This window comes from Terrapene carolina, unplaced genomic scaffold (assembly GCF_002925995.2).
Source record: "Terrapene carolina triunguis isolate 2854851 unplaced genomic scaffold, T_m_triunguis-2.0 Scaffold67, whole genome shotgun sequence".
NCBI classification, from domain to species: Eukaryota; Metazoa; Chordata; order Testudines; family Emydidae; genus Terrapene; species Terrapene triunguis.
Window position 1 is genome coordinate 48,343,165 of NW_020664418.1, and position 26,658 is coordinate 48,369,822.

A 26,658-nucleotide genomic window follows, 5' to 3' on the forward strand; every position below is an offset into this window, starting at 1 on the left:
TAACTTTGGTATACCCAGGGTAAAAACATTCTTGCAGTTTTTGATCTTAAAAAAAAGTTCTAGCATAGAAAATGTGTTTAAAATATTAGACATAAAAATGCACCATTTGGGACAGAAATGTGTAACATACACAGAAATTCTACATTTTTGGGCCTTCTGGTATATACAGTTTGATCCTGTCCTCGGAAGATCATTGTTGTGGAAGTAGTTCAGGCAAAGGCAAAAAAACTTTTTAAAATAAAACACGCTGCCCAGTGTGTAGATGAGAAATATTTACGCTTCTTTGATACTTTGGCCTCATTTCTTACTGGACAACCAGGGTACTTTTCTTATTTCAGACCAACTATGAATCCACTCATGTATTTATGCAGGATTTAAACTTCAATTAAAATAAAATAATAATACTAAAAACTTTATAGCTCATATGGTTGCAGAGAGAATCTTCCAAATGTAAACCAGAGCTTTTTGGTGAGCCTGCCTCAGGCGTCTCTAGTGCATCCCTATCCTTCAAAGCTTTCCTGTGCAGTAGCAGAGTGAAATCAACAAGATTTTAGTCATTGTCCCTTCTGCTGTTCAGATCTATAGATGCTGGTGCTGGGGGTGCTGTTGCACCCCCTGACTTCAAGTGGTTTCCATCATATACAGTGTGTACAGTTTGGTTCAATGGCTCTCAGCACCCCCATTATAAAAGTTATTCCAGCACCCCTGTTCAGATCCATGTGGGCTGCAGAGGTAGGCACAAAAGCTACTTATGGTGGGGGAGAAGGACCAGAAAACAGAAGCTGAGCAAATTATACAATAATGGACCACTCTCTCCCCAACAGTCGGGATGGTTTGGGGTAGAAAGACAGAGCGCGCCTTCTCAAGTACAGAAATGATTTATAAACCTCCGTTTATACGACTTGCCTTGAAGAGTTCCACATGCATTTTTCATACCCTAAGGACAAAATAAACTCTTTACATTGCAAGAAAAAGCAAAATGGAATACTATTCTTCCCTCTAGGGGGCATAGGGAGGAGGAAGTGAGAGACTGATTGAAACTGCTTTGAATCGTACGCTAAAAGTTTGGGGGAGAGGGGTTTAAAGTCTCTTCTCTGTAATAGAGGAACAGTTAAGTTTAATGTACTCTGAAATGTCTTGAGCCCTTCCAGTTAGAAATATGGCTTATTCTGTCCTATGTCATTGTTTAGGATGTCATTGGACAGGTTTTGCCTGATGCAACGACAACAGCATTTGAATGTAAGTACAGCTTATTTAACTTCTGTCTGCAGTATGTCTGGTATGGGCTCCTCTGCTCACATTATGCAGTTGTCATTTTTTAAATAAATAATGTTTATGTTCATTATATGTTACAGTTAAATATTTATACATTAATGCAAGTTTAATGATGATACTGAGCTAAGTAATATTTTATTATTTAATTACATCTTGAGTGAGCATATCTCTACAATATAGCTTTAATTACCAACGTGACCTTATCATGCTCTGACTCCTCACTGCAATTATATGGCTTGAATTAAATGAAAAGTATAAAGTACCTGTAGATCTATGATTGTAATTTGAAAATTTAATTCTCACTTTAAAAAACAAAAGAGCTGCAAAGTGCAGCTTTTAAAAGAAATATGCTACAAAGTGTAGAATAATACCAGGCGTGGGAGCATAGCAATTGCTGCATTGAAACCCCGGCTCTACTAGATTTGGGACCTTTCCTTTTTAATTCAGTGGAGACTGACCATATTATGGAGGATGAACCGTTGGTTTCTACTGGAAAAGGAGTTTTTTGCATACTACATCCGCAGTAGGTTGCTGAGGCAGGAGAAGAAGAATGATTGTTGAGATCTTATCCTACTTATGCTCTTGTATAAGGAGATGATCTCTTTTCTCACATATGAAGATAAGTGTCATAACATGACAGTCAGGTACAGTGCATGTATTGTTGTGGTGGGGTGACTGCCTATATTACCTTGAGATCAGTTGTTTCTTTGGATCTAGGAAGATGATATCCCATGTTCATAAGGCTGGATTTGACAGTTGTAGCACAGGTGTTGAGGGCCACACGCCTCCCTAATAACAGGGAAAGATTTGGTTTTCTTTTAAATAGGTTTCTGTGATAATGGGAGGGCTGGAGTCTACGTTTTCACTGCCCTAAAGAACAAGGAATGCTCCGTGAGAGGAGGTAGCAATTTCTTCCATTAGAAGGATGCTCATGAGATGCCAAGTCATTTATTTTCCTTCTTTCCTCTACAAGTTAAAGATATTGGCCAACTTATCTACATTCTTCCTTTTTCTTTTCTTTGTTATGATGATGGCGGGATGGCTGGGCCAAACCTGAGCAGTACTATGATCCCGTGCTCCAGGTCACAACACCTGGAGCGGGGAGCTGGGCTCAGCTCCACAGGACAGGCGCTGCCACTGCAGGGTGCGTGCAGGGCAAGCTTGCTCTGCAACATCCCCCCTAGGGCCTCCCACCCCCTGGGGACAGGACCTGCCACCCTCCCCAAGGGCCTTGGTTTCAGTAGGGTTGGTGGAATATGTAAAGGAGGGGGGAGGGGTCCTTTGAACTAACGGGGAGGCTGAGACATGGGGGCTGAAGAGGGCATAGGGAATATTTAAGGGGTACTGTTCTATGCTTGCTTTTAATTCCTAAAACCGTTTAATGCCATGCAATAATGCTTAATAAAATGGTGTAGTCTAAATAAACTGTTTTTTTTTTTTTTTTAATATGGTTTAGATATTTTTTTTTTTTTGTATGGGGTCATTTGAGGTATTTTATTAATGTAAATGTAATAAAAAGAAGTAAAAACATTTTTAATGGATAAAACGTAATTAGAAATTAAAAAAAAAATGTAAAAAATAAAAAGTTCACAGGGTTCTATAAATAGGCCAAGATCCTACTGTAATTGAAGTCTGTAACAAAGCGCTCATTTACTCCATTGATGCAGATTTGGGACCGATACCGACTTGCTTATTTTCTTTTTCTTTTTGTAACTCTGCACTCTTTTGATCTTTTTTGGCTCCTATGGCATTGTTTTCAAGAAGAAGAATTTGTGAAGGGCAGTCCAACTCCTCTGCCTCAGGCAATAAGATCAGTAGTCTATTTAAGAGTGGAGAGGCTTTCTACTGCTCCTTTCTAGTATTTTTATTCTTATGGGTGCCACGAGTCTGTGCTAGAGGAAAGGTTCCACCAATTTTCTGCAAAAGGTTTGCCCTGATAGAGGTGGGTCTACAAAAAGAGCCATGGGATGTTGCATCTGGTTCGTGAATCTGCATGCTGTATATTGATGCTGGAAGTGAGAGAGTATAGATGATAGAAGGTAAGGCGCAGAGTACTTGGTTGTGTTATGCTTGAGGGATAATCATGGGCATAGAAAATTAAAGGAAATAATTGTTTTGTGAGCCTTCGAGTGCTTTTCTGCTTTTATGTCCGCATGTTTGTTTTCGACTAAAAAACATATCCTGTGGATAAGAACGGTGTTTGTAAACGTCCATTTCCCCTGAGTCTGGGACATGTACCCTTCCCCATTGTAAAACCTAGGACTTGCTATAGGGACCTGAGCAAAACCAGGCTCCAGACCTTACGTTTTCTTTTATGATTGGTTGATTTTTGTTACCTATTTCCCATATCACACATTAGCTTTGTTTGAACTTCATGCACCAGTGAGAGTCCCTGCAATCAGAGCAGTAGCCCATATTAATGGTACCATGTGTAGAACTTTCCTGGAAATACACATCTGCTGCTGTGCTTTCAGTTCATGTCTCTAGTCTGTCATTTACATCTGCACAAAACTATTTCCCCTGCCATTTAACTGGCATCTAAAATATGTTATGTATCTTGATGCTTGATTTCCTGGTTACTCTATCCATATCAAATGCCTAGATTTTACAGGCATAAATGTCATTCTCACCTGCTTGATTACGTTCCAGACACGGATATTTGCCAGCTAGTATAGTCTCCTCGACCGTTTGTTTAGTTATTGTTATCTACAGTGTGTCATTCATTGCAGCCTCTACCTGGGGCTGTGCGTCTTCTACCATTGGACCTTTATGTGGATTCCATCATTGTATTACACGTTTGCTACAAATAAAATGACTAACAACATATGGCCTGTTATGGTCCTTTTATCCAAACTCTGCCATTTTGTGTATTTGTGACACACTGCAGATTTTGCGAAGATTGCTTCATAATATTTGTTTACCATCTGCTGCACTCTATTTGGTATCTTGCTAGGATTTTTTCCTCCATTTTAAGTGACATTAGCAAAATCCAGCCAGTACATAGGCTTTTTGGTTCTACTTTTGCTTCCCTAATGTGCTGGAAAATCATACTGTTGTGCTCTAGGCAACTAGACAAGCTTGGAATTCTTCTCTCTGAATCAGTGCATCATCTATAGCCAGTTTGGGGGCTATACCCAGTTATATTTTTGGGTAGGATGGCAAAAGAATCTCCTCATTTAACATGAGAAATATATTCTCTGGTTAAGAAAAAATTGCCCTGATTGTTTTAGACTTGCTTTCTTTTAATATCGTCTGTCTTTCATCAGTACGTTTGTCTCTTTCCTGTATTCTTCATGCAACCGTAAGGAGTTTTCACAGTTCTGAGTACTCTGGAGCTATTTTCATATCATCTGAATCTAATCCTCTATGACCCTGGAGATCTGAGGATGTTTTTCCAGTGGGCTGTGAGAGTTCATCAGCTACACACCCTTGGAGGTTTCTAGGGTCAGTTTTTTTGTTTTTTTTTTCCCTCTTAAGCCTGACTTGTTTAACAACTCTGGTCTTCCTCTGTCTTTTAAATATATTTTTTGCTCATCTACTTTTACTTCTGATCCCCTCTCTGCTTACAGCGCTTTCATTGCGGTCATTACTCTGACAGCTTTCTTCAGTGTTTCTGATTCTCATGCTAGAACTACTTTGTTTTCAGCCAAGTTGTAGTTTTACAAACCTCTCCTCCCTTTTCTGTCTCTTATATGCTTTCAGGCAAGGAAACGTTCAGTTTCAACTCACTAACTCTTCCAGATCTTTTCATCGTTCTTGACTCGATACAGGTTGGTAACTCTAGAGAGCATTGTTAGCAGCCTGGCAACTTACCAGTTAAATCTCCATGCATCCTCAAGACTATTACAGAAGGTAACTGTGCCAGCCACGTCTCCGTTCAAAGCCATCTTTCCAGTGTCTTGTGATTCTGCTCTGGTAGATTTATAAACTCTAGCTCTCTAAGTATATTCAGTTACGTACTACTACACTGTTACTTCTTCCCCTCTGAGCTCTTTTTGCTCTTTTTCATTATTGCTTTGGAGTTTTCTGCTAGATTTTCAAAAAAGAATGAACACATTCCTTTGCCCAACTAATTTAGATCTGTTGCTGAACTAATGTGTGTAATTATGAGTAGAGGTTCATTTTCATCCAGGGAAATATTCACACATTTTGTGTGATATTTCGTGCAAAGGCTGTGATTTTTTTTTTTTTAAAAGGGACTTAAGCGAGTCAGACACGCATCTCCCATCAGCTTCCAATGAGAATTGGGTGCCTAGGTCTCTTTGAAAATCCCAACCCAAAACCACATGTGTGGTTGATCCCCCTCACCCCCCAGCCTTCAAATATACATGCCTTTAACACTGCCTCATTTTTTAGCTTAAAATTTAAATGTCTTATGGAAAGCAGTTTAGAAAGATCACTGTGTCTGAGACTCTATCTATGCTATGAGCTAGGTGTATAATTCCCTTGCTCGTGTCCGCATATGTTTGCTAGCGCTCACTGAGCTAGCATGAGTCTAAATAGCAGCATCCCCATGATATAAACCCACCTGAAACCAGTGGGTTTGTATGTACTCAGCAGAGCTCAGCCATGCCTCTGCTGCCACCACCCATAATACTGCAGCTATACTATTTATACTGCTATTTATGCTTGTACGGCCTCAAATAAATATGAGCAGGGGAATCACACCCCTGAGTCATACTGTAGATGTAGTAAAAGGAAAATCCAATTTCCAAATCTGGGGAAACATAAATGTTAAAGGAATATTGTATCCTAATTGTACAAACTTCAGAAAGAAAGAAGAATGTTAAATCATGGCAGGCAAAATGGGAAACAAATCAATAAAAAGGTAAATCAGTAAAAAACTATATTTTGCTACAGATTGAGAGTGGGGTTCTGATCAATTTATCTGATTACTTGTGCGTCTTGCATCACAAGAGTATCTGAGTACCTCATAATTGTTAATGGAGATCGAATCCTGCCTTATGCCTTTGGAAAACTTATTCCAATGTTAGATCCTAATTTAAAATATATATATTTTAAAACCCCTCGCTTTACATAAGCCTTTCTGAATCTTCTTGTTCTTTCCTCTGCCTCCAAATCTACAGCAGCATCTTTCCTTATGTCACAAGGGATGCAGCGCTGTGTGTATGCATGTCTGTACCTTAGCTCTTATTACAAAGGTGTGATTACATTGCACTATTCGTGAACCACTCACTCTCTTCTCCCACAGTGGTACTGTGCACGAACGTGCGTGCACACTAAGTTTGGCACTAGTCTAAATTGATGTGTGTGTGTGTGTATATATGGACATACAAATGAATGATCATGTGCTGGTTTAATTTTTTTTAAAGGTAAAGCTACTGTTATTAGGTATGGTAGAAACCTGTGCTTCCTGACAGGTATCAGGAGGAAGAAGCAGACAGGGGGCAGATGAGCATGAGACAGGAAAGAATTCATGTAAAGACAGAAGATTTTAGAATAAGAAGGCAGCGGTAAGAAAACAGATCAGGTTTTTGATATTATGTTTTCTCTTTCAACAAAACTGAATAAACTTGATTCCATCTTGGGAGACCTAGACCCATTAAGAAACCACTCAATCTTCACTCTGAATTTACAGTGTCACCAGAATGACTTAATGGATTTGCATAAGGAGTAATATACTGTGCATAGACTGGAATTCCACAGGGAGGTTCTGCTAGCATTGTAAATTGAGAGAGCAAAGTTTCGAGTGCTTTGTTCTTGTCCCCGCTCTTAAAATGTAATTATAGCCTCTGTTTATGTGCATTTGGGATTACTTTGGTATATGCGGTTAGAGAATGATCTGCTCTCCTCCTTTTGTGCTCTTGCGTCTCAAGTCCTTCAGCCACTTGGTCTTGTTTTCCTCACTTGTTTCTTCCACATCACATGTCTAGGCCCCAGACGATGATGATGTCAACAGTCATTTCAAGGTTCTGGGTTTTTTATATAATTGGCTTGCTCGTTCAGTTTATTTTCATTTGTTTGTAGAAGTTCTGTTGTTCAGGTAGAGTAAACAGGCATAATTGATTTATTAAAAACTGTAAAAGGCTTTTCACTTAATGAATGTAATACTTTTTTATCAGATGAAGATGAGGACGGTGATCGGATTACTGTTAGAAGCGATGAAGAAATGAAAGCCATGCTATCCTATGTAGGTATATTGTAACAAATGGGGAATGTTTTTCATGGTTTTCAATTTTCCTGTAATTTTGTCCATTATTCTGCTTGTGTTGAAGTGTTAAAAATCAACTTCAATGATCATAATATATTCCTGTATTATGTGGAGGTGGTGGGTTTTTTTTGTTTTTTTGTTTTTAAATCACATGGAGTTGTGGGCATGCTTGACATTTTTAAAAAGAGTTGTACACTTACTGATCATATGATGAACATTAAGAATAATGCATCTTAATGACTTTTGCATTAGGTATAGTGCAGGCTAAATGGACTATCAATTTCTTGTATTTTTTATGCAGTACTTAAAGTAACGGCTCATTAAAAATGAACCCCTGGGCTCTAAAAAATTTTCAGAATCTACTTTCATCTGGAGACTATTTCACCCCTCCTAACAGAAGAGTTACATTGTAGCTGCAGGCTCAATATGCACAGAAGATTTAAAGATGTATTTCTGTTTTTTTTATATGTACAAAAAAACTAAAAGCAAAACCAGTAACTTATTGAATCACAATTATTTTAACTCATTATTAGCTAAATTTATCTTTCCTATTGTAAATTTAAGTGAAAATTTCCATTTAACAGTTGCTTTCAAATGAAATAGATGAACAGGAAAATAACCAATAGTTTTATGGATCTTTTCTTTTAAGATGAATATTAAGTGCTAAAATCCACTTTTTTGCCAAAAAAGATTTTTTTGTTTTTGTTTTCTGTTTATTTCTTAACTTTGAATGTTGCAAAATTAACTACTGTACAGCCATTGAAGTATCAGTCATCTGATGATGGAGGCCTTTTGTGTGGGATAAAATGCTTTAGCTTAGTTTAGAATTTGTCATCAAAAATATACAGGGTGCTCTTTTGTTATCAAGGCTTATTTTAGGTGGCAACTATTTCCCCCAAAGCATAGAATCCTAGAAGATTAGGGTTGGAAGAAACCTCAGGAGGTATCTCGTCCAACCCCCTGCTCAAAGCAGGACTAACCCCAACTAAATCATCCCAGCCAGGGCTTTGTCAAGCCGGGCCTTAAAAACCTCTGAGGATGGAGATTCCACCACCTCCCTAGGTAACCCACTCCAGTGCTTCACCACCCTCCTAGTGAAACAGTGTTTCCTAATATCCAACATAGACCTCCCTCACTGCAACTTCAGACCATTGCTCCTTGTTCTGTCATCTGCCACCACGGAGAACAGCCCAGCTCCATCCTCTTTGGAACCCGCCTTCAGGTAGTTGAAGGCTGCTATCAAATCCCCCCTCACTCTTCTGCAGACTAAATAAGCTCAGTTCCCTCAACCTCTCCTCATAAGTTTTGTGCTCCAGCCCCCTAATCATTTTTGTTGGCCTTTGCTGGACTCTCTCAAATTTGTCCACATCCTTTCTGTAGTGAGGGGTCCAAAACTGGATGTAATACTACAGATGTGGACTCACCCGTGCCGAATGGAGGGGAATAATCACTTTCCTCGATCTGCTGGCAATGCTCCTACTAATGTAGCCCAATATTCTGTTAGCCTTGGCAACAAGAGCACACTGTTGACTCATATCCAGCTTCTCGTCCATTGTAATCCACAGGTCCTTTTCTGCAGAACTGCCGCTTAGCCAGTCAGTGTGCCTGTAGAAGTGCATGGGATTCTTCCATCCTAAGTGCAGGATTCTGCACTTGTCTTTGTTGAACCTCATCAGATTTCTTTTGGCCAATCCTCCAATTTGTCTAGGTCACTCTGGACGCTATCCCTACCCTCCAGCGTAGCTACCTATACCCCCAGCTTAGTGTCATCCGCGAACTTGCTGAGGGTGCAATCCATCCCATCATCCAGATCATTAATGAAGATATTGAACAAAACTGGCCCCAGGACCAACCCCTGGGGCACTCCGCTTGACACCGGCTGCCAACTAGACATCGAGCCGTTGATCACTACCCATTGAGCCCAACGATCTAGCCAGCTTTCTATCTACCTTACAGTCCATTCATCCAATCCATACTTCTTTAACTTGCTGGCAAGAATACTGCAGGAGACTGTATCAAAAGCTTTGCTAAAGTCAAGGTATATTACGTCCACCGCTTTCCCCATATCCACAGAGCCAGTTATCTCATCGTAGAAGGCCATCAGGTTGGTCAGGCATGACTTGCCCTTGGTGAATCCATGTTGACCATTCCTGATCACCTTCCTCTCCTTCAAATGCTTCAAAATGGATTCCTTGAGGACCTGCTCCATGGTTTTTCCAGGGACTGAGGTGAGGCTGACCGGTCTGTAGTTCCCCAGATTCTCCTTCTTCCCTTTTTTAAAGATGGGCACTATATTTGCCTTTTTCCAATCATCTGGGACCTCCCCTTATCGCCACAAGTTTTCAAACATAATGGCCAGTGGCTCTGCAGTCACATTCACCAACTCCTTTAGCACCCTCGGATGCAGCGCATCTGGCCCCATGGACTTGTGCTCGTCCAGCTTTTCTAAATAGTCCTGAACCACTTCTTTCTCCACAGAGCGCTGGTCACCTTCTCCCCATACTGTGCTGCCCAGTGCAGCAGTCTGGGAGCTGACCTTGTTCGTGAAGACAGAGGCAAAAAAAGCATTGAGTACATTAGCTTTTTCCACATCCTCTGTCACTAGGTTGCCTCCCCCATTCAGTAAGGGGCCTACACTTTCCCTGACCTCCTGTAGAAACTCTTCTTGTTACCCTTCACATCCCTTGCTAGCTGCAACTCCAATTAGGAGATGTCTTTTATTTTGCTACTGTAAAATTGTTAGTAGCTAGGTATATTATCTTTGCTGAAGGCTTTAAAATAAACAAACATTTAGTATGAGTTTGAATGAAAGACATTATAAGGTACCTATATATATCCACAGACTGGATTTTGTGACTGGCTGTTTTGTAAAGCATTGTGTGTGTGTGTGCATGAATCCACATATTTTCATATATATATGTGTGTGTGTGTGTGTGTGTGTGTGTGTGTGTGTGTGTGTGTGTGTATAGATGCGAACTCATGTGTAGTAATAAAATGTAGGGTTACCATATTTTAAAATAACAAAAAGAGGACACTCCAAGGGGCCCCGCCCCACCTCCGCCCCCTTCCCTGCCCCACCCCAACTCCGCTCCTTTCCCAAAGTCTCCGCCCCCTCCCCTGAACGCTCCGCCCCCCTGCTCCTCCCCTGCTTCCTGCGAATCAAATGTTCGCGGGAAGCCTGAAACAGGCAGGCAGCAGGTAAACTGGGGCTGGGCCAGGGTGTGCGCGAGGAGGCGCGTCCCAGTCCGGCGCCCCCGGCTGAGCGGCTCCGGCCCCGGCGGTTCTGGCCTGGCTCGGCTCGGGCACTGGGGCGCCCGCCCCAGCCCCGGCGGCTCCAGCTTGGCTTGGGCCCCGGGGCACCGGCCCTGGTTCCGGCCAAGCGCGCTGGCCCCGGCCGAGCGGCTCCGGCCCGCCCCGGCAGCTCCAGCTCGGCTCGGGCCCCAGGGCACGGGCACCGGCCCCAGCCGAGCGGCTCCGGCCCCGGGGCACCGGCCAAGCAGTTCCGGCCCAGATCCAAGCCCCACGACTCCTCCCTATTTTCCCAGACATGTCCGGCTTTTTGGAATTTCCCCCCGGACGGGGATTTGAGGACCAAAAAGCCGTGCCTGTCCTGGAAAATCCGGACGTATGGTAACCCTATAAAATGGCTAAAGGCCTGATCCGTCATTTCCAGCGGGTGATAGGCAGAATGTTTTTGGATATTTTTACTTGTTTTTGAACATATAGTAGCAAAAATTGAAAAAGGCAAACATTTTTAAAGTCCTGACCCTGTAGACCCTCACTATCCAGAACTTCTGTGGATTGCAAAGACTGCATGATTTGCTTTGTAGGAGGAATCTGATTGGCTGATGAGAGTTCTAAGTATGTATGCCTGATATAATTACAGAGGCTAGGACGTGTTAGTGATTTCATACAAAAATCTAATGCAAAGATTTGATGCAGGTAAGTACTTAGTGCGTTTAAAAGTACAGTTACCAGATACCCATGCTGCTGAGTTGAAAAACTGTATGTTTAGTCTCTGATCTCTAGTCACACATCTTACAATTTAATGTAGGACTAAATAAGCACATCTAGAAATGTTCAGCTAATCAAATGACCTGATTATTTGAAACTTCCAGTGTCTCTCTTTGATAAAGTGAAAGGAATGATCATGTGTGCTCCCATAACAACACATTGTTTCATTGTTACTACTACTGCAAGAGGTTTGGGGATTATTCTTTTAGTATAATGTGACAACATTTGTGGATACTTCAGTGTGTAATGGTGCTGACAAATGTACACTAATTGTAAGCTCAGCTGTAAAAAGTACGTAAAAGGTCATAAGATGCCAGAATAACCTATAATAATGCTCATCTCAACTAACCTCTTCTCTTTTCCCCAAAAGGACAATTATTACCGACTTCGATACTATCTGAGAGACTGTCAAGCAAAGACGTTTTCCTTCTGAAAACTCTCTCCAGCTAAAAGGAGAGGGAACAAGGGATGTTATTAAAATGAATAAAACCCCTACTTAATACTTTTACATTTCAAACATTTTTCCTTTTTTTCTTTTTTTACTTTATCATTAATAAAAGCTTAAAAAGATGTTTAATGATGCATTTGCCATGGTACTAAACAGGCTCAGGTCTCTGTATACCACATCCTGAACCTTGTTTAACACTGTTTAGTGTTGGATAGTAACACCTTTGGCCCATATGTTCCATCTAAATTAATACCTAAAGTAGGGATCTCTTAATTAGGGTTTATTGCTTTTTCACTGTCAACCCCATAGTGGTCATCTTGCAGCCCTGCTTGCTTCCCTGCTCCTTCTGTGACCAGATTCAAGTGTGAGAAATTATATCATCTGCCTTGTCTCTTGCCATTAGCAGATGGTAACATTCTCCTTTTGTGGGAAAGAGGCACCTTCTGTTTCATAAATAGAGTGAAAACTAGAATGATTTCACTTTTTATCTTTCACAAAACTTCTCAGTATTGTTGTTCTCATGGGTAAAATGACACAGAGTCCCTCTTCTTCATCTCTTATTTCCTTCCCCTCTTTCCTCTCTGTTGCTGTCCTTTGAATGGCATAGCTCACCATTGAGGTGTGTGTGATGTCAGCTTAGTGAAGTGGTTTGGGGGAGGGCAGACAGAGAAACATGGCTTTTATATATTTAGACAGAAATAAATGGAGGACTGGAATACAGCAGACATTTTTACACTGGGTTTAATGGTGGAGAAGGTCATGTTTCTTTTTTTCCTAGCCCAAACATGTCTAACAAAAGTTGAGAATGCCAGCTCCTTAGGCTTAAACTAAAGTGGAAATATCCTAGTATTTGTTGACATCTCAATGTTTCAAAATCATCATGCGTTTTTATCAGGGATATAAACAAATTTGGTATTAAACTGAAAATGTTTCCTTTTTATAACTGAAATCTTATCAATTCTTTAAATTGCTGAGCAACCCTGGGCTATTAATGGTGCACATTTTATATGCTGCATGTGACATGAAGGATATCTAGTGCATAAGAATTTTGGCACAGAAGTTGTTATGTAGATAAGTGTGCAAGATCCTAAGCTACAATGGGACCAGTCTGTGTTTTTGAACTTTTTGTTCACTCTGTGTATTTTTAAGGGATAGTGAGAAGAAAACCAAAATTGTAATAAATTGTCCTGTAAAACAATGTAGTCATTTTGTTGCCACAGAGACTTGTACTGAAGGAATTCTGCAGCCAACTCATGTTGAAAATTCTGCTGTGATAGCTGTTTTATGAACGAATGTCAATCAACAACCTGTTTTCTTTCAAGATACTTTTAGGACACCAAGAAGAAGTGAGGTTTTTACCCACGAAAGCTTATGCCCAGATACATTCCTTAGTCTTTAAGGTGCCACCAGACTCCTTTGTTGTTTTTGTAGATACAGACTAACACGGCTACCCCCTGATATTAGGACACCAATGGAACTCAGGCTTTTTCTCTGATATGACTGCCTGATGAAAATATTGCAAACCTACATATTCTGATCATTGCTAATTAAATGAAGGACAATGTCAAGCATTCTTTTGATATAGCCATTGTGATTTAAAACGGCCTTTTCCTCTATTGATTTGTAATATTCTCCAAGAAGCTTGAAGAAAGAATGTCTCTCTCCCTGTCTGTTTAGTTTTTCAACACTGATCAAAACACTGATTTTTTTTTTTTTATCTGTGTTGCTTGCTGAATGCAAGCCAATGAGAATATAGCACAGCATTAGGAGTTGCATGCCGAGTGATGAGTGGATAGCATAGACATTGTTCATCCTAATTTATCTAGAGATATTTGAATACAGTAGAAGTAAGAAACTTGTTAAATGGGTAATGTTGTTGCACTTGCATTGTAGCTTTGATCCTCAATGTGTGATGACACTGGAGTTTCCAAGTATTATCAGATTGAAGATAGCTGGATGTAGTTCCCAATGCCACAGGGAATTAGCAAGCCAGTGTGGTTTCAGCACTACAAAAGTGGTTTACCCAGTCTTCTGCACTGTGTTCCCTCGGAGTCTTGCTCAAGATCAAAATGCCTTAAAATCATCAGATCATAACAGTTTTTGAAAATCACTTCATTCATTTCTAATTACAATTGTAAGGAATTAGACTGTGAGAACATATGATGGAAGACTTGTCAGCATAAGTCATGTTCCTGTGTCTGTCTCTGTGTGGGTTACAGACTTCATACATAAGCATTCATTGCCCTGTTCGTTTTACTAACATGCAGAAGGCTCTCTTTTCTAGGCCATGATCTTTTGATATGGGAGGAGATTACTGCCTTGGAACTTCTACACAGTGTTCCTTGTTAAGCATTCCTTGTACTACTAAATATCGTGTGCTCCAGTTTCACTGTGAGATGTTATTCTTAATGTCAGTGACTTAAGCCATGAGAGCAAAAAAAACTTCAGGTTCCAGATGCTGATTCACCTATTTGTAAGGTTCAGATCTTTTACGGAGATGATGAATTAAACCTTTTCCCCACCCAACTTTCCCTCACTTGCCTTTCCATTCTGAAGGGACCAGACCATCTTAGTGCAAGTCTGATATTAAATTTTTTTTATCTGCAGTGGGGTAAAATTTTTAGACTCTACGGCTTTTTCTTTATTATTCTACTCGCTCAATAATGATACTTTTCCCTGGGATCAGTCTATAACCAATCTATTTATTGATAATCCTCAAGAAATCTCTGGGTTTATTGACATGACACGATAAGGATACTTGCATTTTTTTCCAGCACAGTTTTACAAATCACTACTTTGCAGGGTCATCATTCTGGCATGAATCCAGGCCTATTGTTGAAATTTCAGCATGTGAGCAATTGTAAGTGCCCAATTGTTTTGTCCTCCCAAATGCCTTAAGATTTATGGTATGCCTATAAATAATCTTGTTCCAGTCTGAGCCATTTTGTTTCTACCTGTTTTGTCTCAGATGTTTTACATCAGTTGCCTGTTTCAATGATGCACATGACGGTTTCATGTTCTAGCAGTCTGTTGTTTGGTGGCTTATAGAAACATCCCGTAGCTTTTTAGTCTCCAAGAATTGGAATGACTCTGCCATAATCTTGAAGAAAATAGTTGAGACAATAAAATTACTTTCTTGTTCCTGGAAGTGAGATTGTTATAACTCGGTTGACATCCATCTGCCTTCCCGGCAGAGTTGGGGATAAGCTTTTTGCAGGGCTTTCTACCTTTTTCTCAAAAAATAAAACAAAAACAAACCACCAAAGCAGAAAATCCCTCAAAAACAAAAACCCCTGATGGTTAGAGGGGCTACTGGCCATCATCATCACTGGGGCTGATTACCAACTGATGTATGTAAGATTTAGGTACCCTAAAATACTGAAATTGTGAGAGTTCTTGTAAGTTGCATGCTGGGAGAATGGACTGCAGAGAGTAGTTCTGTGATAGCATACATTCTAAGTCACTCATGGTAGTGGCTGGGCCTCGTAGCAAATGTTTGTAGGGTTGGGAAGCTGCTAACGTCTTTCCAAGAATGCTGACATGGTGCATTTTGCCATCAACACGCTGAAGGTTTTGCAAAAGGAAAGTGAATGAATTTTTTTATAATTAAAATTAAATAATGAAATGAGAATACAGGTCCCTTCCATGCATGCAAGGTTTTGTGGTAGGAAAAGATGCTTTGTATCGGTTATAACCCTTATATCGTTGAGGTTATTTGTTTGTGAACTTGACCATCAGCACAGTTTTCAATCAGCTCTGTAATTAATTTGCTTGGTAATACACAAAGAGATTTTGCATTATATTTATGGAAATATTGTAAGACGGTAATTGAAATTATTTTCTTATTATACATAGCAGTTAATTAAAGAAAGATATTAAGTAGCAGTGGAGCTACACTACCACTGTTGTCTTGTATCAGTATAAAAAGGCAGTAATTTTTTTGACAGCCACTGATTGGAAAGTTGCTTGCAGCCTTCTGGAAGCAAGGGGTACATGCTCTGGATCAATAACTGGCAAATTTTCCATTTAAAAGTACCTGAACAATGTTCCAAATAGCCACTGGCATCTTAATTTTCCATGGAAACTGAAATACTCGTATGTGGAGGACAAATCATTTTCGGAGAATTTTTCCAGACTACTTGTTAACAGTTATTGCTGTCCCAAAAGGTTGACAGCTGACATGATTGATATTTCATTTACTTGTCATCACTGAGTAATGGAGAAGGCCACATTACTATTTTTTTCTAAAGAAACGTAGTCTCTTGAACATTTGCTTTAGTTTATTATTCCAGAGAGTATGTAGTATGTGCTTATACTATATGTATATGTCTTGGGGTCCTGGCATATTACTACAAATAAGGAAACACATTTTCTTTACAGCTTTGGTCGGCTAGAAAGCAGGGCATTCTTTTATAGCCCCATAGCTATTAGATGCTAGCTGCCTTTTTTTGGGGTGGGGGGCAAAGATCTTAGCTTGTTATTCATTACCCCATGATATAAAATAAGTCTACAGGAATAGTTCCCTTTCTTCCTGCAAACATCTCTTGATCATTTTAAAATAGTATATTTTTGTGATTAATAACTTTACTCTGTAGTGGGAGCATGTGTAGCGGGATTATTTAAGAGAAGTGTACAGTAATCGTGACCCAGATAGCCCTTCAAACATGCTTTTATATCATGCATAGATGGGGCTAAGAAGAACCCAACACCCCCAGTAGTTTTCTCCCCTACTAACACTTTACAGAAGAACTGTTCTTCCTGTCCATTCTCATATATGAGAAATGTGGAGATATCAAATGCCTTCTCTTTCTTAGCAGATTAGAATCTTAGAACTGTAAAGGAACATTGAAATAGGACCCCAATCCTTCAAGTGGATCTGCACATGCAGACTTTTGTGTTCACACAGAGCCACATTGAGAACAGGACCAAGTTTGTAATCAGTTGTAAAGAAATCTGTGCCTCAAGGTGAAGCTAGAAGACTTGAAGCTTCCAGAATTCAGTTTTGTGAATGCATGTATGATTTTACGCAATGAAAGCATGTATTGTGCACTAAAGCAATCTTAGTGACCTGTCCTACAGCCTGTGCTCACTATATTTGTGTAGTTGCTCCCTTTGTATACTTAATTTGATGGGATTCCATAACAAGTATGGCATTCCATAAAAAAACTATTTACATAACAATTAATAAACCAATCCTTATGTTGATTTGCATTATATAGACGTCAAAAAAGTTTGTTTTATGGTAAGTCATTGGTATGATCAGAACACTCATACTTGACACCATACAGATATGCAGTATTTACTGTTTAAGTTAAGTAATGTCAGCATAAGTAACAACATCATAAAATATTTATCTGAGAACACTATATTTCTAAAATCTTCGGGCCAGATCCTCAGGTGGTGAAAATGAGCATCAAAGTCAATGGAGCTGTGCTGACTTTCACTGGCTGAAGATCTGACTCGCAGTCAACATTTTTGTTCTTAAGCTAGGTAAGTTGCAGTTGGAACATGCTTCGTACTGTGCTTTGAATTCTCAACACTTCCCATAGTCAGAGAGATGCATTGGCAAAACCAATGAGGTCCATCTCCTCACCATAGCAGGATTGTTTCTTAAAGTACATGTTCCGGTGTTTTGTCTAGTGTTGTTCTTCAGTGTCCCATGTAATGGAGTTTCCAACGTTTCCCAGGGGAAATTTTTTCTAAAGGCAAATAAATATTCCCAGATCTCCAGCCTAAATGTTCCCTTTCCTTATTTTTCACCCATTACTCAGTAACTCTTCTCCTACCATGCTATTTTCTTTCCATCCTTGGTATTCACGTCCTTCAAATATTTACAGATTGTTATGTAGCCTTTTGTCATCTCTTCACCAAACTTGTATTTATGTATCTATGGTAGCTGTCTTAGATTTTTTTCATCAGCTACTCCCGCCAGCCACTAAAATGTCAGGGGCTGTGGGCTGTGGTCTGAGGTCCCCATAACGTGACAATGTCTTTCTGGTAATGAAATGCTAAGAGCTGTGGATATTATGTTGTAGATGCCATTGCACTGGGACCATATTACCTCTCTGATTTGTGTGGAGTGATACCTTTGGATATGCAGCCCAAAGCCGCATTCACTGTTTCTACCATATCATATTGGCAGTTCATGGCTAACTTTTAATTGTCTGTCTATTTTCATCCATTGGTCTCATTCATAATAACTGCTTTCCAGGTTTCTCTTCCCCATTGACTCTTTCCTGTCTTGAATTATTTTTCCACAAATGTAGTAGTTGGTATCAGGTTGAATTTCATTGTATTTTGTTTGTTTGTTTGTTTCTAATCTCTCGGTTTCTTTGTATTATTTCGGTCTCTTACTTACTGCTGCAAATTTTGTTAATGTTCTCTTTATTTAATAATAATGTAGATGTCGGATAAGCCTTAGCCTATGATGGTCACGATACAATAGTAGGCCGCTCCCCTGAAGTCAATGTATTACTGATTATCATTACCCTTTGTTTAATGTTCCTTCATAGTTGTTTTGTTGTATGGACAGTACAAACAGTAGGAATGTATTTTGGAGGCTGATACGTGTAATAGCAATTTTTCAACCCTAAAAAATACCCTGAATTCAACAACCTATAACACTATAACTACTATTCATATGTTATTGAATAATCTCCTCTAATCTCTTTGCAGTATTATACCACTGTAATGGAACAGCAAGTAAATGGACAGTTAATAGAACCTTTGCAGATATATCCAAGAGGTAATGCTTAACAAATATTAATTAGCAATGATTATATCAGTAAGATGTTTCATCAACAGTTATGTTTTCAGAAGGTTTAAATGCAGATAACATGAAGTTTACCTCTTAATTTAGATAAAATAATTCAGTATTGTCAGGATTGTAGTGAAACTACAGTTATTGCACATAAAATAGCTTGTTTACTGGAGTAAATTAAACTAACCCAATTTAGTTTGCATGGTACATATTTACATTCATTTAAAAAAAACTCATTGGTGGTGGTGTAGTTTGTGTGTATTCAAAGCCAAAGCAGTTGAATAACTCAGGTTCTGGATGCTTCTTACGACCCTTGCTCCTCTAAAGTTTTTAATCAACTGAATATGTTCAGGGGATATGATCTGTCAATCTGTGTTGAAACTGGAGATATGTCCAGCATAGAGAGGAATTTTATTTGAGCTGTTGGCAATTCGTGACAGAATCAAAATAATGGAGTCTTATACACAGATAATACCCAGTTATGTAGGCACTGATTGAAGAAAGTATCTCTGTTCAGGACAGCACTTAGTATGTGCTCAAGTGCTCTCCTGAATTCAGAAGACTTAATCACATGCTTTTCTGCTGGGTTGTTATTAAAATAGGATTTACTATGTCCTAAACAAAATCATAGGCAACTACTTGGATTTTGAATACATACTTTTCTCTGAGAACTCAGGTAATGGTTAAAAAGAATAGCATATTACATAACCCTTCTAATTCAAATGTTCTCAGTATCCAGTCTCTGCATCTGTGGTTCTTAATTGATGAAATGGATAAGGTTTAAATTCTCCAAGTAAATCTCCCAGCAATAAATTAATTGAAATAATTAAGAATTAAAATCTTCTCTGTTAACTGATACTATACAAATAATCATACTATGAGTTTCCCAATTAAATATTCTAGACTTTCATTACTTACAACTCTGAAGTTTTAATTGGGCAGCTAACCAATAGGCCTTTCTAACACATGCTATTAAGGTCTCAAAAGGAGGCTGTCTCTGGTGGTAGGTTAGTGAGCTGCTATGGGAAGATGCTTAAAGGAGAAATATTGAGACTTTTGCATCTCAGCCTAGCAGCGGCTGAAATAGCAGAGGGATTCTTGTAGATTCTAGCCATGGAAAAAGCTCATATATCACTAGATTAATTCCTCGCTGTTACAGTGGGTTTTCTGAGTGTAGTTATAAAGAAGGAAATGTGTGTGTAATACATAAACACACACACATTCACTCACTCTTGCCTCTTTATAGCTGCGTTTGCATTCAAACTCATTGTAATAATGAGGTATCAGGGTAGTATAGTATCTAGTGTGTACGTATACACGTGCACACACACGTTCCCTGTACAAAACCACAGGCCTATATAATATCTTGGGAGATTAGAGCACCCATGACAAACCCCCTTGTTTGGAGTTGTGTGAAGAAGGTTCAAGAGCCCCTTATTGCATATTTTGTGATATCCAGTTGCAAAAGAGAAAATATTGAAATCTCATGTGGCCAGAGTATATGCTGCTTTGGCAGCTGAGCCTTCAAGGGGCTGAACAGCTCAGAAGGGCTGAGCATTGATATCTCACTTTCGAAATCAGTGGTTGTTGCTTGGAAGTTGTTCAGTACCTTTCACGGCTGAGTCCCCAGAGGGACACACGGAAGTTCAAAATCAGACTTTACGTTCTGTACGTTTGCCTTTTGGACCATTCCTTCAGTACCTGCCTTGTGGTTCCTGCTGTCCCTCTCCATGGGAGTGCCCCTTCTCTCTTCCATGTATGCCTTCCTGGGGCGATCTTCTTTGAGCTTATGGATTCAGTTATCACCTCTGTGCTGATGACTTGCCAATCTCCATTTCCACCTGTGATCTTTCACCCTTTGTCCAGTCATGCCATCTCCTCTTAGATGGCTTGCTACCACCTCAGGCTGAACCAGTCCAAAGCCGAGTTTCTTCTCCTTCCCCCCAAACTTTCTCTGTTAACCTCTCTGTTCTCCCTGTTGCTATGCTTGTAACCTCGCCGTCATCTCTGACTCATTTTTCTGCTTCTCTCACATCCAAGCTCCCACTAAGTCCTGCTGCTTCTTCCTCTACAGTATCTGAACAAGTGCCCTTTCCCCTCTTTTTTTGCAACCAGGGCTCTAGCCCAGGCTCTTCTCTTCCATCTGTCCAAAACTGTCCTAGCAAAAACGCTTTCCTTTCTCATCATTGTGGCCATGTCTCCCTTCCCACAGCTTTTTGAATCCTCTACCTTTTCTGCATGTGATTTGAGCTTCTCTCTTTCTTTCAAAATTCTTCACAGTTCCACTCCTCCCTACCTTACAACCCGCACTAGATTCTATACGTACAAACCCTCATATCTTTTCCTGACATCATTTTAATCTTTCTGAGGAAGGCTCTCCCGTGCTACTTACTCTGTAATCAAATAGTTTCTGAAAACCAACCTGTTCCAGGACACCGGCCAGCACTGATGTCCATGTGCCATGTGTTGTTGCCTTAACTGTGCTGTACCTGTTTCATATGATAAGCTCTTGGGGGGGATAACAAATTTGTATTTAGTATATTTTATATTATATATAAATAATAATTGCCTGATATTTTTTTCAAACCCATCAAAAATATATATTTTTTTGCCACTGAGCGACTCTTTTTTTGTCTTTTTTTTTTTAAAACAGTTCTGAAAGCTTACATTTTCCATAATCCCCACTGATTATATATGTTTGTATTTTAAGGTCCGATCACTTCTTCAGCAAAAACTTAGATAAAGGGTTGCTTTGAAGAATGCTTCAGCCTTTCATAATAGTTGTCTTAATTCTGCTTACGATGGTAGCTCAGGAGAAAAATAAATACTATCCATTCTTTAATTCATGGTAAACAAATCACTTATTACAGTGTTTATGGACAGTGCGCTCCTTATTCAAACACTATGAATTTTGTTACCAAAGCATTTTGTTACAGGCATCAGGACAAATGACATTTGACATGTCTTTTATTGTTTGTTCAAAATGTTAATGTCCATATTTCCATTTCTGAAGAAATGCAAACTAAAATGGTTGGTAAACTTTAAAATTATGCTAAAAAATTATCCATTTCCCTCCTCCCCAATCCTGGGTGAAATAATATTTAGCTTCTTTAAGAATATCATAGTAATTTCTAATGCACACAGCCTGGCCTAACTGATGTGTTTAATAACTATCATCTGTGTCCTTTTGACTAATAAATAGCTCTGTTTCCTGCTGTCAAAAAATGGAGTGAAATACATGTGCATCTGAGAGAGAGAAAAATCAAATTCATCCCTTCCCAGACAATCAATCAAAATTGACAGGCCCTTTAACGTACAATTTGTAGGGCACTGTAGTTTTAAAATGGGAATTGTCTGTAACATGTAGCTAGAAGCCTGTGTGGTTTTAACATTTGACAAAGGCACATCCACTGAATGAAAAAAACATGGTAATATATTGTTTAAGAGGCTTTACGAAAATACCTTTTCCCAAGTAGTACTTCATCTTTAAAGCTAGACATCATAAAAAGATGTCAGGATTTGCATGTAAACAAATAATGCATCATTTTTTATTCTATATTTAATGCATTCAATCTTCTGCTTCTTTGGTCTTTGAACTTTGTTCCCCAACCAGATTTTCCCACATTAAAACACACAGTGGCCCGTTTGTCAACATGACTTAAAAAAAAGTCTCTTTAAAAGAATTTAGTTAACTGCGGTACATCATGTATGTAAACAAAAGAAGATAGTGAAGGCATTTGAATTAAGAAATGAATCTAATCATTTTAGCCTAGTTATCTTGATTTTGCTGTGTTTTAAGCAGAAATTATAATTTATATTAGACAATGTCAAAAAGCTCTTAGCATTTATAAATGCTCAGTCCCTGCAAGTTAAAAATCCTGGCTCACAATTCCCTCTCTGGGTCTTAGGCGGCACTTTTCAATCATTTCTCGCTGCTAATTTTGGTGTCACCCTCATTTCTTTTTAAAAGATTCATTTTGAGCAAATTTGTAAATGGCCCTGATGTGTTCTACAATTTAGTCAATTACTGTTTCAGCCTGCAAGCCTCCTGGGAAACGCAACATACATGGCCTGAAGGTACGAATTTCAATAATTGTTTCAGTAAAGTTAGATGGATTTGTAATGCTGTGTTCCACTTATTGAAATGTCAAATAAAACTGCACTTTTTTGAGTTCTGACAAGCAGATTTTTTTTTATGAGTGTGGGACAAAGATTCATCTGCTTGGTATTGGCTGCAATATCTGAGTGTTCTATACAGTTGTATTAAAAACTGAAATGTGTTTTGTTTCTTCCTTTTGTTAATAAGCTTCTTAAATATTAACTCTGCTATTAGTACCAATTTGCAAAGAGGTCTTTTGAAGGGAGAAACACCATATTCATTTGATTTAATTAATTTATATAACCTGTTAAGCACACAACCAAGTTGCAATGAAATCCTTTCAGGACATTTATTCAATTCATTCATATATACTTACTAACTTTCTACTGTAATCATACATACGTTTTCTGTTCTGAATTGCAGGAAACTATAGGATAATTTGTATAAAATGATTGTTACAGTGTATTTCTGTTTTTCTATATTATTTAATTAAGGATTTAAAAAGTAAGGAGATAGTATACTGAAACCCATCAGTTATATAGTATCCTAACCTACATACAGACAAGACCTCAATGATCGGTATGCCTAGCAACAAGCTAATTAACCTTCATAGTGAAATGAGAAATTCATGGCAAATTACAGGTTAATTAGAATGGTGTCCTCTGAACACAAACGACTGATAGAGATTCTTTCCCTGCCTGCAGGTAAATACGCGAGCAGGGTCTGCTAATAATAGCAGCTCAGCAGTCTCGGATTCCCTTCCAAGCAATAGGTAAGAGTCAATAGTGGATGTGGATGTTTTTTTTATTAAAACAAAATGGAACATGAGAAGTGATTGGTGTATAGTAATTAATGGTATCAAACTTGAAATGTCAGATAACTTTATCAGTATGACTATTGGGAGCGAAGGAGTACAATGGGAAAGAAAAAATAATTTAACCTGCCCTGTAGAACTTGTCACACTCCTATTACAGGTGTTCAGTAAACCTATTTTCTGCCGATAGAACTCTGCCTTTATGAGATATTTCAGATGGCTTCATCCTTCATATGACATTGACATACGGTATATAGTTGAGCCAGAAGTTCATTTATTTTAATTGATCTAATAATCATTGTCCATCACATGGTTTTTAGTTATTTAGCAGGTTTAGTCATTCATTGGGTATCTAATTCAAAGTGATTTTGCTGAAAAATTTGGTCCTGTTAAGTTTGATGCTCAATTTAATAGCTTTGCTAGCATGGGCTGGGATACGTCTAAGGGTATTAAACTCCCAGATACCACCAAAATTCAATGCGATTTGGCTGCCTAACTCCCTTAGATTTCTTTCAGAATTCTAGCTATGGATTTAATATTACTTCTTATTGCCTGTGGATATAAGAGAACTGTTTAATATTGGAAAGGTAGCTTCTAGTGCACCACAGTAGAGCCCTGTAATTCAAAGGCTCAGTATTTTAATTGGAATTTATACTTTTTATGAGTGCCCTTTCTACATAGCCCTGCACCAAATGTGTCCCCTTCTCTTTTTAAAAACCCTCTTTTAAACAAGTTGACAAAGAGTGATACAAGCATGTTAAGATACGATCTGTTCACACTTGAGTGGAAGCAGTTTTCTGTTGGTACCTGCTAACGTTGCAGTCCTATTTGCTTGATATTTGTGATGCCACCTAGTTATCCACTGGGGAGAGCAGAAGTACATTACAACATTGGAGACAATGCAGAGATCATGATACAGACTCTGCAAGCACCAAAACCACTTAAGGTGCCCCAGTCAGTGAGCACCGTTAGAGACCTTGACAAAAGTTAAATCAAGCACTTTAGGCAAATCTGTGTTGGAGAAATCTTGGCTCCAGTAACTCGGTGAGGTATGCTGAATATCACAATTGTGAAGATGCTATCCACGTCCTTTGGAAGAAAATATTTACTGTTTTCACTAGCCTACCTTGTACACTAAGCTAAGTAAATACTCTTCCTCTCCTTAGCATTCAGTAGTTTTCAGTATGCCATGTACTTTGAGATGGTTCTCAAAGTGCACTGAAAATGAGTCTTCTAGAAGATTGCGTCATCTTATGTCTTGGTTAATTGCCATTCCTTTTCCAAAACCTTTTGCACTAGGAGTTGTGGTTTTGAAGTAATTGAAAGTCTCTCTTTGTTTCATGTTCACAAATTGTTAGTCCTGAGAGATGACAAGATCAACTTGTGTTTCCTTGGAAAACTTAATCTTTCTTTAAAGTAGTCTGGGAACAAAAGGCCTATTGAAGAACAAAGCCACCAAATATGAAGTCCCTATTTTCACTGTTCCTGTTAGTAGTGATCTATGATCAAGACACATGCACCTATCAAGACTATATTATTGTGTTTGGGTTTTTTTTTTTTTTTTTTTTTTTTTATTTTTTTTTTTGTTTTTGTTTTTTTTTTTTTTTTTCAAGTTCACTAATCTGTCTGAGAGGATTTTTCTAGTGGTACTGTTGTCTAGGCAGCATGTTGTGTGGGAGGATGAGGAGATCAGGTTGTCAGGAAAACAGGGGGAGGCCTTGATATTTTGGGAGAGGAAATTACCTTGGAATCAATGATAGCAATGCATATTTCATTTTTGCAAGATAGTCTTCGGTTACCAAAAACACAAACATAGCTGTAGCAGTTAGTTGTGAATATTCCAATAGACGTGTAATGTCAGTGACTATATCTAATCCAAGATGGCTGGTACATGAGACAATTGTGCTGAAAAAGGGAGAGACTACAAAAACAAATTGAGGTGGAAATAAAATTTCTTCCTTCTACACACACAGACAGGAGTGCTGGAACAATTTTTATAGTGGGGGTGCTGAGAGCCATTTAACCAAACTGTAAACTGTGTATATAATGAAACCACTTCAAGCCAGGGTGTGTGGTAGCACCTCTAGTTCCAGTACCTATGCATGTAGAGGATGGGTTAATTAATTTAGATTCTGGCAAACACTTTCCAATTAGTGTGTCTAAGACACCTATATTAAATTGGGTGCTGACCACTTGCTGTTCTCATAAAATCAGTGGGTGTTGGAGGTTCTCAGTTCTTAGAAAATCCATCTAATTTTGTTTAGGTGCTAAATATGGATTATGGGACCTTACTTTAAACACCTAAGGATGAAAATCTTGACCATATACTTTAATTTTTACCACAGGCAAAGCACCACTTTTATCCTTATTTTCAAGTATTTAAAAAAAAATTGTAATCCAGTCAGAAGTTTTCTCTCTTTAGCCCTCCACGGTAGTCCATATTTTACTTAGCTCTTGACAGACCAATCATTACATACATATAATCTGAACTTCTTATATATTCTAATAAAATGGGCGTGCTCCCTAGAAAGGCATCAATGTTCAAGCTGTGCATCATGCTAGTACTTGTTCATTGCTATTTCATTTATTTAATGTAGTCAAGTTTCCAAAAGCTAAGAGCTTCAATTAAGAATTTAAGTTTATGGCTCAGCGTGAAATGGTACCAATATTGTTCTTAATTTTTTGATTTGTATTTTCTAAAACTTGCTCTGACATCTCCAAGTTTCTGTGACTGCACCAAATATATATTTTAGAACCTTCAGATGCAGGTTCCACTATATCACCCCCAGTGTTTTTAAATATTTTGACTTATATTTTATGGTGAAATACAACAAAGATTGCCCCAAACGAATTTATCATAACAGCTTTCAGGGCGCTTCCCTTGCTAGATTGGTAATGAAATCAAGAGGAAGGATAAAAATGAATTGTGACTTCCTCTGGCTTTCTGGAGTTTTGGTAGTACTTTATTTATATTACAGTGGTCCAAGAGACTCCAACCAACGTTGGGGCCCCATTGTACATACACATAAGAGGACAGTCCCTGTCCTGAAAAGCTTACAGTCTCAATAAATAAAAC

The 26,658-nt window shown here is 38.8% G+C and overlaps 1 protein-coding gene across 2 annotated transcripts in view; it reads left to right on the plus strand.

The window, feature by feature from the left end:
- Positions 1–1,195: 1,195 nt before the first annotated feature.
- The window catches only part of MAP2K5 (mitogen-activated protein kinase kinase 5), a 188,516-nt gene continuing 163,053 nt past the window's right edge, over positions 1,196–26,658 (plus strand). For both annotated transcript variants that reach the window (XM_024199528.3, XM_024199529.3), the window contains exons 1-5: positions 1,196–1,239; positions 7,359–7,426; positions 18,585–18,654; positions 22,706–22,746; positions 23,473–23,540. In XM_024199528.3, the coding sequence (XP_024055296.1) occupies positions 7,406–7,426; positions 18,585–18,654; positions 22,706–22,746; positions 23,473–23,540 (200 nt within the window). In that variant the 5' untranslated portion in view covers positions 1,196–1,239; positions 7,359–7,405. The remainder of the gene's footprint in view (positions 1,240–7,358; positions 7,427–18,584; positions 18,655–22,705; positions 22,747–23,472; positions 23,541–26,658) is intronic.